Here is a 13575-nt window from a genome sequence, read left to right as displayed (position 1 = left end):
GCTTAACGTAGCCTATAATAAAACGCGCTGCGTTCATATTCTGGGCTCATCTGCAGGGACGTGCACAGGAATTATGAGGGGCAGTTGCTCTGACCTGAAAAAAGGGCTTCCCCTACATTCAGTTGTGCTTCTTGCTCGTATTCAGTTCTGATGGTAGGCTACTGGCAACTACGCATGATTTGTAGTATGATTGCGTAAAGGGAACAGGAATTCCGGTAGGCAACAGAATCGACTGCTAAAACCAGGGCCGATCCTGAACTCCCCCTGGGGCCCTAAGCAAAAGGGGCCCTCTACCTGACCTGTGACGCCGTGAGCTATGTAAACCATTTGCCATTGCCACACAATCACACCTGACACTTCAGTGCTCCCAATACAATCCTCCCTCCTTTAAACAAAACAGTCAAAGAATAAGTACAACAATATAGAACAGAATGAGGTTCAAACAAACACTATTTATTGAATAGAGTATTTTCTATAGAATGTTAACATAACAAGTGAATATTAACGTAAACATAAATAAGAAGAAAATAATAAATTATAACCCTGAGCTTTGGCTTTTGGGATTAACTTTGGTTCTCTCTACAGCCTGGGTATTTTCTGCATCAGTATGATTTTTATTTATTTATTATTATGCATGTTGAAGCAATTCTTGATTTATGGTTATTATTTACTGAGGGATGTGCATCCATATTGACCAGTATGTCCAGCTAATCAACATTTTAAATTCAATATAGCCTATAAATCAATAGTCAATCAATGTCAAATTGTCAATACATTGCTTTCTATCTTGCATAATTAGTGCAGTTGTTTAGAGTTTTTAACTACACTGAGACTAGATAATCAGTTTCTTGTTTTATAAATGTGACTTTGATTGGGAGTGCCATCATTCACGTGCATGTATTGTACAGTATGTCTGGTCTCCACATATTTCTGCTTGAAAAATGCGAGTTTCATTTCGTGCACGCGCATATGAACGCACGATAACACACGCGACGCGGTTATGTTTTCCGAGCTGCAGTAAACAAACACCGTTGCACTTTGTCGTTTATCAAAAACAAACGTAATAATTTTTTTTATTTTACTCTCACTTTTGTCAGGCACAAAGTGATGCAAGAGATGCACTGCCTGCCCAGCTAGGTTAGCAAGACCGAAAAACATCAAACTTTGCTGACATCAAACTTAGAGAGGAGACAACACAAGTTTACCTGATTGTTGTTCCCGCAATTCACTCTCATGGGTTTTTTCTTCTTCCTCTTTTCGTGACCAGAAGGATAGTTTCGCTTCATTTTGTCATGGATGTTGTACACATTAACTGACACGGACACGAGATGGAGGCGGGGCCTTAAGTAATTTGAAGGGTCTTACGCACCGGTCGCGTGCAGCGCTGCAGCCACGTAAACAGTTTGCCCTTCCCTTACTGACTTTCAGGTTCGGTGCACGAATGGAAGTGAATGAGGCTTTGCGATTTAAAAAAATAAAAATAAAAAATGTATCTAGGCCTATGTGAAATTCTGCAGCCATTGTACGATTTTTTTTTTTCCTCGGAAGGGCAACTTGAGTCGAGAAGGCCATATGGGCAGTTGCCCGGGCAACCTGAGCAACCCCCCTATGCACGTCCCTGCTCATCTGCTTTTCTGTAGGCTATATAGTATGCTTTATTAATAAGGTGTGTACAGAATTTGATCTTTTAATATAACAGTTTTAGGACAAAGCCGTTACGCGTTTTTCACGTTAAGCGTTTTAGAATGTATTTTATCCGCGCACACAATTTGAAAAGACTCAAACGGACACAGGCCGAGTGAAAGACTGGATTTTGTTTTTTCGATCAGGTATGGGTACAAGTGATTTCAAAACATTTCTAAATTCTTCTAACATTTCTAAATTCTATGCCCCTGCTGTGAACATGTTTAGCTAAAAAGACTGCCGCTCCAGTTTAGCGTTTATTGTTGTTTCTGCAGTTAAAAAGACAAAGTTGACAATCCTGGCCATACTTTCGTTATTTTAATAATTTCCTTATTTTTATTTTATTAATTGATCACTCAGGGTGATCTAATTTAACTATCTGTGACTTGTGTTTTGAATATTTGTTCCCCTACACTTTAGGCATTTTGCACACATTTTGTTCTGCTTCTTGTGGCTTGATTCTGACTTATTTCGTTTTGTATTTTTATTTATTATAAATGTATATTGTGTTCTTAATTGTTGATTATTTTTCAGTGCATCGATGTTGCGCTGTAGGCCTACTTAGAGCATGTCCATACAGGCAATTCAGCCGATTTAATTTGCATGTGAAATGCAAATCCTATCTGCAGTGTGGCCTTTCTGCAGTTATTTATGTTATTTCTTAGTTTTATTGATCCAAAATCTTTTTATACATTTTCTTCTATATCTTTTTGTGATGTTCTGTACATCGCGGCTTTAATATGTTAAAGCCCCGCCCCCTCCCCAACACCACACACGATTCGACTATTAGTCGACTACAGGCAGGACTTGACGAATCTGATTCGACTATGAAAATCCTTAGTCGGGGACACCCCTACTTCAAACACTTTCATGTCCAGATTATCTTGGCTATGAAAGCAACCTGAATAAAACTGTCCTATAGGTTCCCTTGTGTCATGTCTGTCCTCTGTATTTCTTCATAAAAGTTACTTTACAGACAAAGTAAAGATCCAACAGCATACCCTCGCTTCAAATGCTGGGCTTTCAAAATGGCATGTTCATCTGTCAGAAAACACCACTGGCCTGAAAAGCATCAAACATGAGCTAATAGATTCTCCATTGTCTTTTGGGCAGGTTGTCACAGGAAATGTGTTGCACCTCTCGTTCAGGATTAAACAGCATGCAAATGTAACCATGCTTTTCAGATATGAGTCAGATCATAAAAGCAGCTGCTGTGTGACAACCCAGACTTGTGGGTAGTAACTTTTGGTGAAGCGCCAAAGGAAACACACGGCATGTGTAAGTTTAAAACAGAATAATAAACAACTTCAACCTCTCTGGATGGGTTTTATCTGGCAGTTGCTTTTCCCTGTTGCATCAATTTGGAAAGAGATTAATCAAAGTTACCTCTGTAAGTATATGTTTAATTCCTCCTGAATTTATGTGCATATTGCATGCATGTGAGTTAAATGAATAATTTGCCATTTTTACACTAAACTGTTGTGCCACTTTTACATGCAGTATTTCAGTGCATCTTTGCCTTATTCAATAAGCACTCAAAATCCATTAAACATGGTACTGTCATATATATAAATATATATATATATATATATATATATATATATATATATATTTGTGTGTGTGTGTGTGTGTGTGTGTGTGTGTGTGTGTGTGTGTGTGTGTGTGTGTGTGTGTGTGTGTGTGTTTGCTATCGGTAATATTTTTTTATGCCCAACAAGGCTGCATTTATTTGTAAAAAAAAACAAAAAAAAGTAAACAGTAAAATTGTGAATTATTCCTGTGATAGCAAAGCTGAATTCGGTATTTTAAAGAGTCAATTCAGGTGTCTGGATCACATTAAATCACACCAGATTGTGGCAGTCTGCCTAATCCTCTATATCTGTCCAGCACATATATTGTGGGTGTATTGCACCTTTAACAGATATGCATAATTTATTTAGTGAACAAAGCACTAAAACAGCACAAACAGTGCATACAAATAAATGCCACTATTATCAAACACAATGTATTCTTAGTGTATTCTCCCCTCAGAGTGAAATACAATTTTAAAAAACATACATTCAACCACAAAAATCTGATTAATCAAATTGCTGGCATAATCCGCTAACAGAAATCTTTACTATTTTTTCTTTTTTTGACCTCATTTTAGATCAGATACTCTTACCTCGATTAACCGGAAGGCATATGCATTGGTCTCAGAATGCAATTAATCATAAAAGTGCTTTGTTTATCCACACTGTTCACTTTAAAGATTTCCATTCCTCACCCTAGAAGATCAAACAACATTTAATTTCCATCTGCTGCTTCTCCTGAGCACCAAATTTTTGACCATTTCCTCAGGTCTGAAATTAATTGTCGCAACCCTGTGATACTCAATGAAGGATTAATGAACTTGCCGTAGCTTCCTTTTGTTCAACTGAATATCCAGTAGCTTCAGCTGACCCAATTAATCCCCATTAAACCAAACTTGCTTATGGTCACTTTTAATTTACTCCTCGCCATTCCAGATAATTAGAGCTTGCATTAGGCCCGATGCCTCTCAAAAGGTGAAGAGAACAGCACAGAGAGTAGGCTATGTCCTAGAACATGAGGCCCGGCTCTGCTTTTCAAAGGCTGTCTAAACCCACCATCTCTCCGGGTGCCTCCAAATGAGATCAGAGCTTTTGAGATTTAGCTTCTTGATAATATTAACTCTCCTCGCACTATTTCTTCATCATTCAGGCCTCCCTCCTTCTGCCAATCAAACCATCTGGAGTAAATGGAAACTGCTGCAGGAAACTGCCTCTGTAAGTATCTGTGTATAATTTAAAGGCAGTTGACGACTTTGCATGGTGACCTTTAGGTTGAGCTGACCGCACAGCACATCACAGGTTTCTTTCAATTAGAGGAACCTTCAAAGAGTCATTGTGTGTAGCTAGACAGGGATTCTGCTGTGCTGTGTTTCACAGAATTTGTTCTTTGGTTAAATTAGCCTTGATGATTGGATAGTGTAACAGCAGTGTATTTAAGATCTACAGTATATTTCAGACAAACATAGGGTACCCAACATTATTTTAGTGTTGTGTGTACGAGCGCTTGTGTGTGTGTGTGTGTTCCACTGCATACGTGTTTGGAATGACATGAGGATGAGTAAATAATAGAAATTTTTGTGTGAACTATCACAATAACTTTACTACATTATGAATTGTCTGTTGGCTTATGAGGGATACAATTCGAAATAAATAAACAGCCTAATAAAATGTAGTACTTGGTGGAAAAGTGTAACCTTAAAGGTGCAATGTGCAATATTTCTGAGGATCTATTGACAGAAATGCAATATAAGATCCAAAACTATGTTTTCAGTGGTGTATAAAGACCTTGCATAATCAACCGTTATTACCTTAGAATGAGACATTTATATCTCCATAACCGCGGGCACCATAAGTCGCTAGATTTGCTGCTAGTCGCTTTTTTGAAAAAATTTCGATAAAGGGGTCTGAAAAGTTGCGAAAAATAGCGAAAAAGGCGCTAACTTGGCAACACTGATTTTGCCTTATTTCCTTATCACTTTTTGCGTGTGTTTGGTTGTGAAATGTAGTTTGCGGACCAGACAGAAGTTGTTGGCGATTCCTCCTCTTGAAAGTCATGCAGTGTGAAACCTCCTGTCGCCGATGCATTGTGCAGTGTGAACACACAGCAGCAACTGAACGTTACCCCGGATAGTCGTGCAGTGTGAAAAGAACAGTGACCCGACTACTTTGAAAATCGTGCAGTGTGAACTCGGCATAAGGTGAAGAGGCGATGTGTGTGCTGTGTGAACATGATGGTTATTGTAGTTCTAGACTTAATTTGAGCATGCATTTACTTCTTTCACTTGCCCAAAAACATACAGTATTCAGATCAATTAAAAAGGTGAGAAGCAAACTATTAAGCAAACCTGCAATAATTCAAATGTTAATTAATAAATGATTTATGTATTTAATCTCACTTTATTTTCCAATGTCCTTGCTGCTGACCTTTGATGATCCAATTCAACCATACTAATAAGAACAAATTACTTTAGTTAAACATCACATTTGTGTTTAATTTTGTTGTTTTAATTGCTGAAGTAAGTGTTGAACTTTATACTCCTGTGTTACTAAAAAGTAACAAAATGTGATGTAATGCATCATCCAAGTGGATGCTGCACACTGGTGGTGGTTGAGGAGACCCTGATATGATTGTAAAGCACTCTGGGTGTACAGTAGTACATATGAAAGCGCTATACAAATGCCTCATTCATTCATACTTTCCATAAAAAGTAACTTAAGTAATCCAATATTGTGAAGCATTACTTTTAAAAGTAACTTCCCTCAATTCTGATTAATATATTATAATATAATATATGAGCAATATCACACTCGTAGCCATGCGATTTGGCTGTATATCAGCACGGCTGTGATTCGGCCGTAGATGACCAGAACGTGCTGATATACAGCCATATTGCATGGCTACAAGTGTGATATTGCGTTTATACAACAGTTCGACGGCACACATGAGTAAATACTGTACATTCGAAACAACAATGGAGTGTCTTGAAAAACACTATTTCGTGCAGAACTACTTCCTTTCGCCATGGATTCAAATCTCAAGTTGACAGTTGAGCCTGAGCCTCAGTTACTAATTCTAAAACGTCACTTTAGAACTAGTAACGAAGGAACGTTGAGTCGCTTCGTTGAAGCTTGTTGTATTATGTAGAGTACAGTCTTATGGTATTATGAGAGAGAGATCAACGAAACATGTGTATTACTTGCAACTGATATAGCATTCATTCTTCAGGTCGATGTCCATAATATTATATTCAAACAATCAGCTAAAACAAGTTCCTTGTTCTGACTCACTCATAAAGACAGTCTTTGCCGCCATCTAATGGCGTAAATAATGTAACTTTCCCTGAAGTCCATTTCACGATCCTTTCTCAATACCAAATAAGGCATATTATTTATATAAAATATTATTTATTGAACAGCAAAATTTAAATTAACAGCAAAATCCATTATAAAAGACAGTAGGAAATAAAGTAAACAATTCAGTCAAACGTACTTGCAGCACTCTAGTACAGGATTTAAGAGAAAAATAGCCTAAATATGTTATGAAACTTAATTTTCCCCTTAACCCAAATCGATTTGCTCTGGGACAAGTTATAGATTAATAAGACCAAAGATTTCCCGTTTGATATACTCTAAATTAATTATATCTGATGTTTTTAATTATATCTGATGTTTAACGACTATCTACATAAGCGCCAGCAGCAAATTCCCAAAGGACTAGCCACGATGAAGATGTTCTCTGCAGGTACATGAGCACTGAACCTGGAGCTCGCATCTGCGAAAGCCTCTTAACAGATTGTAAAATCGGCACTATGATTAGGCTATGTGTTATTCACATATTTTAGGTCTAAGTAACTACATTCTCGCCTAAAAAACTTTAACTATTTTTTAAAAGTATGATGGATTTGCTCGAACACCATGACAGTCGCCACAAACAGAGTGATACAAACGAAACGGTTAGAGAACTGTTACTGGGTGAACATCACGCGGCTGGAAAAGGCTCTCCGCCAATCAGATTTCAGAGCCAGAAAGAACTGTTGTATATAATATGATATGATATGATATAATATGAGTATTAGAGACTCTTATCATATTGGTTTATCCATCATTATATAAAAGACATATGGCACTTTCTGTCAGAGATGTGCTAGGGCGGGTAATGCATGCAGTGCGGGTATGCTACGACTTGTAATTTCCTGATCACATCCTTCTCTCTTTTCCCTATCATATCCTGTCACCCCTGTTACTCCACTGTCCTGTCAATATAATTGGCAAATGCTCCAAAATAAAATCGTACTATTAAAAATGGGTGAATATAAGTCAACTGTCACCCTTGGCGCTGGTAAAATCAAGCACATAATAAAAGTTCACCTGAAGGTGGCCTTAAGGATCTGTCCTGGTGTAATCTCTTTGGTGTGGTTATTGTAGCCATAGAAGAGGTCCCCAAACACAGTCTGGTTGGCTGGGATGTCAGCTGTGTCTCCACAGTCCACTCCCTCAGTGCAGGCTTCTGACAGCGGCTGACATGAGCGGCCGTCTGATCCTCTCTTATAATCTTCAATACATCTACAAACATATGGCAATGAGAAGACATGAGAGATGAAGGGAAAGAAGAAAGAAGCGTTCACCTGCTAGAGTAAGATAATACTTGCCACTATTGGTCAAAAATTTATGAGCCACCAATTAATTTTTTATTATTACATTTTTCCTCATTTTAGAATAATAGTAAAGTCAAAAAACTAATATAATCAGAATATGGGGCCAACAGCTAAACAAGTCAAATAAAAATTTTCTTTGATTTCAGCATTTTTTAATACCCAGTATTCATTGGCAATAAAGAAGGTTAAATTAATTTATTGTTGACTGGACTGTGCACAATATTGGTTATGAATGATTTGCTGCAACCCGTATTTAGTTTGAAAGTCGAAATAAAATAAAATAAGATATACAAAATATTTTAGTTTTTAAATGGACAAATTATTAGACATTTACTACAAATGTAAATTTTAAAAAATGCAATCGTTTATTTCATTCATGTTTTAAAATGTAGTAAAATGTCTGTATGTGTGTTTGTGTGTGGAAAAAGAGCTTATAAATCATCCTAAATTATGTTTTCATTTTATTTATATGTATTTATTTTTTAGAAATATAAAAATGCAGATCTGTGTGTGTGTGTGTGTGTGTGTGTGTGTGTGTGTGTGTGTGTGTGTGTGTGTGTGTGTGTGTGTGTGTGTGTGTGTGTGTGTGTGTGTGTGTGTGTGTGTGTGTGTGTGTGTGTGTGAATGTGTGTGTGTGTGTGTGTGTCTGTCTGTGTGTGTATGTGTGTCACAACTGTAGTCAAATCAAAGGACTTAAAAATAGTAATGGAAATATTACAATCTGTATTATGTAAAGCATCAAGTGTACTGTATATTATGTATGAATATGGATTCATGGATTAATAAAGTGTTATCAGTTTCTAGTTGCGTGTTTGTTTGTTACTGTAGTACAACATTCAAATCTACCCAGGGGTAAAGGTAATGATCTCAGCATAGCATCCGTCATGAATGTAAGGTTGACAATTATTTTTATTTACTGAAAAACAGTATCATCCTAATAGCGTGACAGCACACAAGAGTCATTTATATTTATGGAACTTTGAAACTTAGCTGTCATGTCTGCACTGTACTACACAAGCAACAGAGAGAAAGAGGTGTCAGGGCTTAAACGCTCAGTCTCACTTCTCTTGGTAACATACTACAGTTTTACAGGAAACTGTCATCAGCGTAGGTGAGACACATCCTCTCAGTTGCACATCCGAAGCACAGACAACGATTTAAGTGGCTTCAGATTGCCTGTCGCATTATCAGGATCTCCAGAGAAAAAGAGAATTATGCGCATTTGTCACCTTTAGTCGATGCGACGTGCCCATAACAGTCAGCGAATGATCTCAGAGACTCTGAATAGGTCAAAAAAGAGGTTGTTTTAGCAGGGAAGAAGGTGTAAGAAGGATGCTATGTATTCTGACTGGGTCATATTCTCTGCGGCTTGCACATGAAAGTTGAAGGAATGGTTAGTGATGTGTTGTGCATGTGATGTCATGTCAGAATAAAAGCACTTTCACCAAGACATGACAGGCCAAAAAAACATTTGCGGTGAGTTCCCTTAAAAAGACAGTAGCATTTAAAAGTTTCGGGTCAGTATTCTTTATTAAAAAATTTGTATGCATTAAAAAGGATCAATAGTAACAGTAAAGACTTTTAAATTGTTAAAAAAAAACATCTTTCAATTTCAAATAAATGCTTTTCTTTTGAACTTTTTATTCATTTAAAGTCCCTTTAAAGGCAATTCTAAAAAAAAATTCTAAGCACATTATAAATGTTAGAAATGTATTGCTAAAACATATTACAAAGACTGTGAACCATGAAGTTCTGAATTGTGGAGTTAGACCGTTAAACAGATATTCACCATTGCTATTTTCCGGATTTTTTTGGGCGGGTCTAAAACAGGGCTCGATGACGCACTGGAGTCCCTGAGCTCCTGGACACGCCCCTACTTCATGACGCACTAGAGCCCCTGAGGCTGGCCGCTCCACTAACAATATAAATAGAGCACATTCGCATCAGTTTGGCGCTCAATCGCGAGTTACTGTCAGTACTACTATTAGTTACTACAGCCTACAGTTTGCTAGTTAGCTATGTCTTCGTCAGGGAAATGCGTACTACCTGGATGCGATCATGTACCAAACAAATCGGTGTCCTTATTTACATTTCCGAAAAACAATCACATCAAGAAGGTGGATTAATTTTGTGAAGAGCCACCTTGATAGAGAGCTGAGGATCACAACTAACACTACTCTGTAGTGATCATTTTACATGGGATAGTTTTATAAACTTCAGAGACAACTGGGATTCACTGATAATCCGTCGTTACTGGTGAATGGACTAACTTATCTCCCGCCTCTGCCTTCATCCTCCCGTCGCGCCGACAACTGGTGCCATCATCGGCAGTGCGTGCCCACCAATGAGTGTAAGTTGCCTTGTGTTGTGTGCTTATGTTATACAGTAATTATAGTAGGTAGTCCACAGTAAGTCGATGGCAGCTTTCCCACGAGTGGGCGTGGTTATTTTTTCAAGATTTTGATAGCTTATTTTATGTACTTGCCGGCTTTTTATCATTCAAATTTGGCTGGGTGGCTAATAACACATTTTTCTGTGGTGTGACAAACTCAGAACACATACTTAATTTTTACTTTTTCAGGGACTTTAAAGAATCTGGAAAAAAACATGTATGATGGTTTCCACAAAAATATTGAGCAGCACAACTTTTCAACAATGGTAATAATAAGAAATGTTTCTTGAGCACCAAATCAGCACATTAGAATGATTTCTGAAGGATCCTGTTATCCTGAAGAATGGAGTTATGAAGCTGATGAAAATTCAGCTTTGCATCACAGAAATAAATTACATTTTAAAATATATTAACATAAAAGGGAATGAGACACTGTGTCTGTTTTGATGAGGCTATATAAAATACAGTCATCATCTTTCTAGCAGGAGCGTTCCGCTCCTGCTTGAAAGATGATGACTGTATTTTATATTAAATAAATGCGGTCTTTGTGAGCTCTTCCAAAGAGATTTCTTTGGAAAAACATTTTAAAATTCTTACCAACCCCTAACTTGAGACACTAACTTTATTTTGAGTCCTGCAGTCACACCTAATATAAACTGCAACTTCTTTTACATTTTCTCAGTATGTGACAAAAGATGTTTTTTTTAGCAAGCTACATAAAAATAATATAGTGGCTATATATTTAGTTTGTGCACATTACTAACCACATTTCTTTGCAAGTGAATGTGTGATGGTATTAGCATGTTCAGGGAGTTCAGGTTTGCCAGTTTTTAATTTGAAGCCATGTTCACGCTCAATTTAAATATACATAGAGACAGAAATGTGGGAACAGGTAAAAAGTGTGGCAATTCACACTCAGGCACAAACAGTCACCATGGATTAAGAAAGAATGTGTAAAATGAGTAACTGTACGGTGCTGTGAACTCCATGAATAATCAACTGAACTAACCATACTAAAGGAAATTATTCAAAAGAAAACAGCAGAAATTCAGTCTTTAAAAATAGCAGGTGTAAATACCAGAACACTTCCTGCTGTTTTAAAAAGGCATGACTGTGACCATGAACCAAATATTTGTTGAGAAAGCCCTGTTAGCATGTCCAGTATGTAAAGTGTGTAATCTCACCCGCAGAACATCTGGATGTTGTAGAGAGTAGGGTCCTCCTCCAGAGGTGCCAGCTGCTGAAGACACAGCTGCTCGCAGCCCCCATTAAAGCCGTCAGAACAGTCAATGCCAATGTGGTGGTCATAGCAACCGGTTCCATCTTTCATCGGGCTCAAACCAGGAGGACACTGAGAGAAAAAATAATAAAAAATGCCAAACATTCTGTCATAATATCCCTTTTATTTTTGGTATGTGGCAATTTTAGCATACATGGCTGTATCACAGCCATAAACAATAATACATAAGCTGATAGCAGAGCTTATCTGATCATTGCTTATACCTGCTTTACAATGTGTTGTACTATTATGTATTTGTGTTTACAAGTATAGGCCAGTTCACAATAAAAGCACTATAAATGTTTCTGAATGTCTAGTTGAGTGTTTCAGTTAATATACAGTAGAACTCCAAGTTTGTCATTACCAAAAGAAGAGAGAGCCAACATGAGGTCACTCAGTATGCAGCAAATATGCATATTATAAATATATGTATTAAACGTATGAGGTATATAGTGGCATTAAGACACATGGAATTAAGACACATTGCAGGCTAGTCTAATTATTGATTTATTTTTTGTTTACTTTTTTTAAATCGTTAAATTTAAAACAATAACACTCCCCAATACTGAAGTTGACCTTTCTTCCATGCATTTTTTCTCTGTCTTCTCCACAAGTACACACAATGTCTTATGTCAGTTGTTATAAGCTTTATAACCTCCTTCTTGCGGCAGGTGCCCATACAGTAGATTCAAGATGCTTACATGAAATAACCAGCAAATGCTGAGAATGTTTTCTTGCAAAAGAACCACTACCTAGAAAGTCATATTTTGTAACGAGAAAGAAATACAACTGAAATACTTCATTATTTTGGTTACAGTGAAATTTCTACTGAAGATCAAGCTTCTCTACAATTAATCACTCACTATTCAAAAATCATTAAAATGAGTTTGAAAGGGCATAATTTTCTATCACAGTGGGCGTTGATTCACGACTAAGTAGCTGTTATAATGAAAATGCTTTAAGAGAGCAAAATTGTATAGCTTTAACAAAATAAAACTAAAGACTCTTTGTCCTATCTTACAATTAAATTGCTGATAATTTTAGGTTATTGATACAAGGCACTTAAAGAAAAAAATACAGAAATAACTAATCAGTCCATCTCATCATTGTATAAACTTCACCACATTGCTTCCTCGGTTTCTTCAGTGGCAGGTTGAGTGTAAAAAACACACTTTCTGACCACCACCTTTTCACTTGACCTCATTCGTATTAGGGATCAAAGCCCAGATGTTGGCAATGCATCTTAGTAGCACATCTTGTCCCTGGATGCATCCGTATTGATTTTGTCAGTAAGCTAGAGCTGACAAGACACCTGATTTATTACCAGCAATGTAGAGAGCGCAGGGCACTGAGTCTCTTAACTCATCTGTGGCAGATTCCTTAAATCACAAATTCCCAATGTGATCAGCTGAACAGAAGACATTAGAGGAGAGGGAAGATTCGTTTGACAGAAAGCTAAATTTTCACATGATTCAACCGCTCATTTGACATGACAGAGCTTTAAAGGTGCACTACTGCATGAAAAATGAATTATTGAGTTCATAAAAAAAGTATTTAAAAAAAAAAGTATTTTGTATTTTTGTTTAAAAGTATCACAATCCTGGTTCTGTGTCTTTTGTTTTGTATGGACTTGTATGCAGAGATGGGCACAAATACATCAAAAAGTATTTAATTACAAATTACAAACACTTACTCATCAAATGTATTTAAATACAATACAAAATACTGCTGTGAAAAATGTATTTAATTAAAAGACAAGAAATTTGTAATTTGAAAATACAAAACAATTAAAGCAATCATTTGAATGTAACAGTGGAGTTAGATGAGATTTTTCCTTACAAACATATTGGAGGTCATTTGTCCTATATGCATAGCTGTTTAATGTTTGCATTAATGTGAGCTAGTCATCATCCTACCATGGTGAATAAAAGCTCTTGCTATTGCATTAATTTAAAATTAATTAATTACTGGAGGAGCAAAAAGAAATATTGATAG

General features: G+C 36.8%; 1 protein-coding gene across 2 annotated transcripts in view; it reads right to left on the bottom strand.

Moving 5' to 3' along the window:
• The window catches only part of astn1 (astrotactin 1), a 305138-nt gene that overhangs the window by 150415 nt on the left and 141148 nt on the right, over positions 1-13575 (bottom strand). For both annotated transcript variants that reach the window (XM_077231865.1, XM_077231856.1), the window contains exons 12-13: positions 11486-11652; positions 7623-7817 (exon numbers count right to left, since the gene is read on the bottom strand). In XM_077231865.1, the coding sequence (XP_077087980.1) occupies positions 7623-7817; positions 11486-11652 (362 nt within the window). The remainder of the gene's footprint in view (positions 1-7622; positions 7818-11485; positions 11653-13575) is intronic.

Source organism: Siphateles boraxobius, unplaced genomic scaffold, assembly GCF_051911475.1.
Source record: "Siphateles boraxobius isolate OS27281-9 unplaced genomic scaffold, OSU_SipBor_1 1, whole genome shotgun sequence".
NCBI lineage: Eukaryota > Metazoa > Chordata > Actinopteri > Cypriniformes > Leuciscidae > Siphateles > Siphateles boraxobius.
The sequence above is the reverse complement of the archived record's forward strand: the minus strand, read 5'-3'. Positions and strand labels throughout refer to the sequence as shown.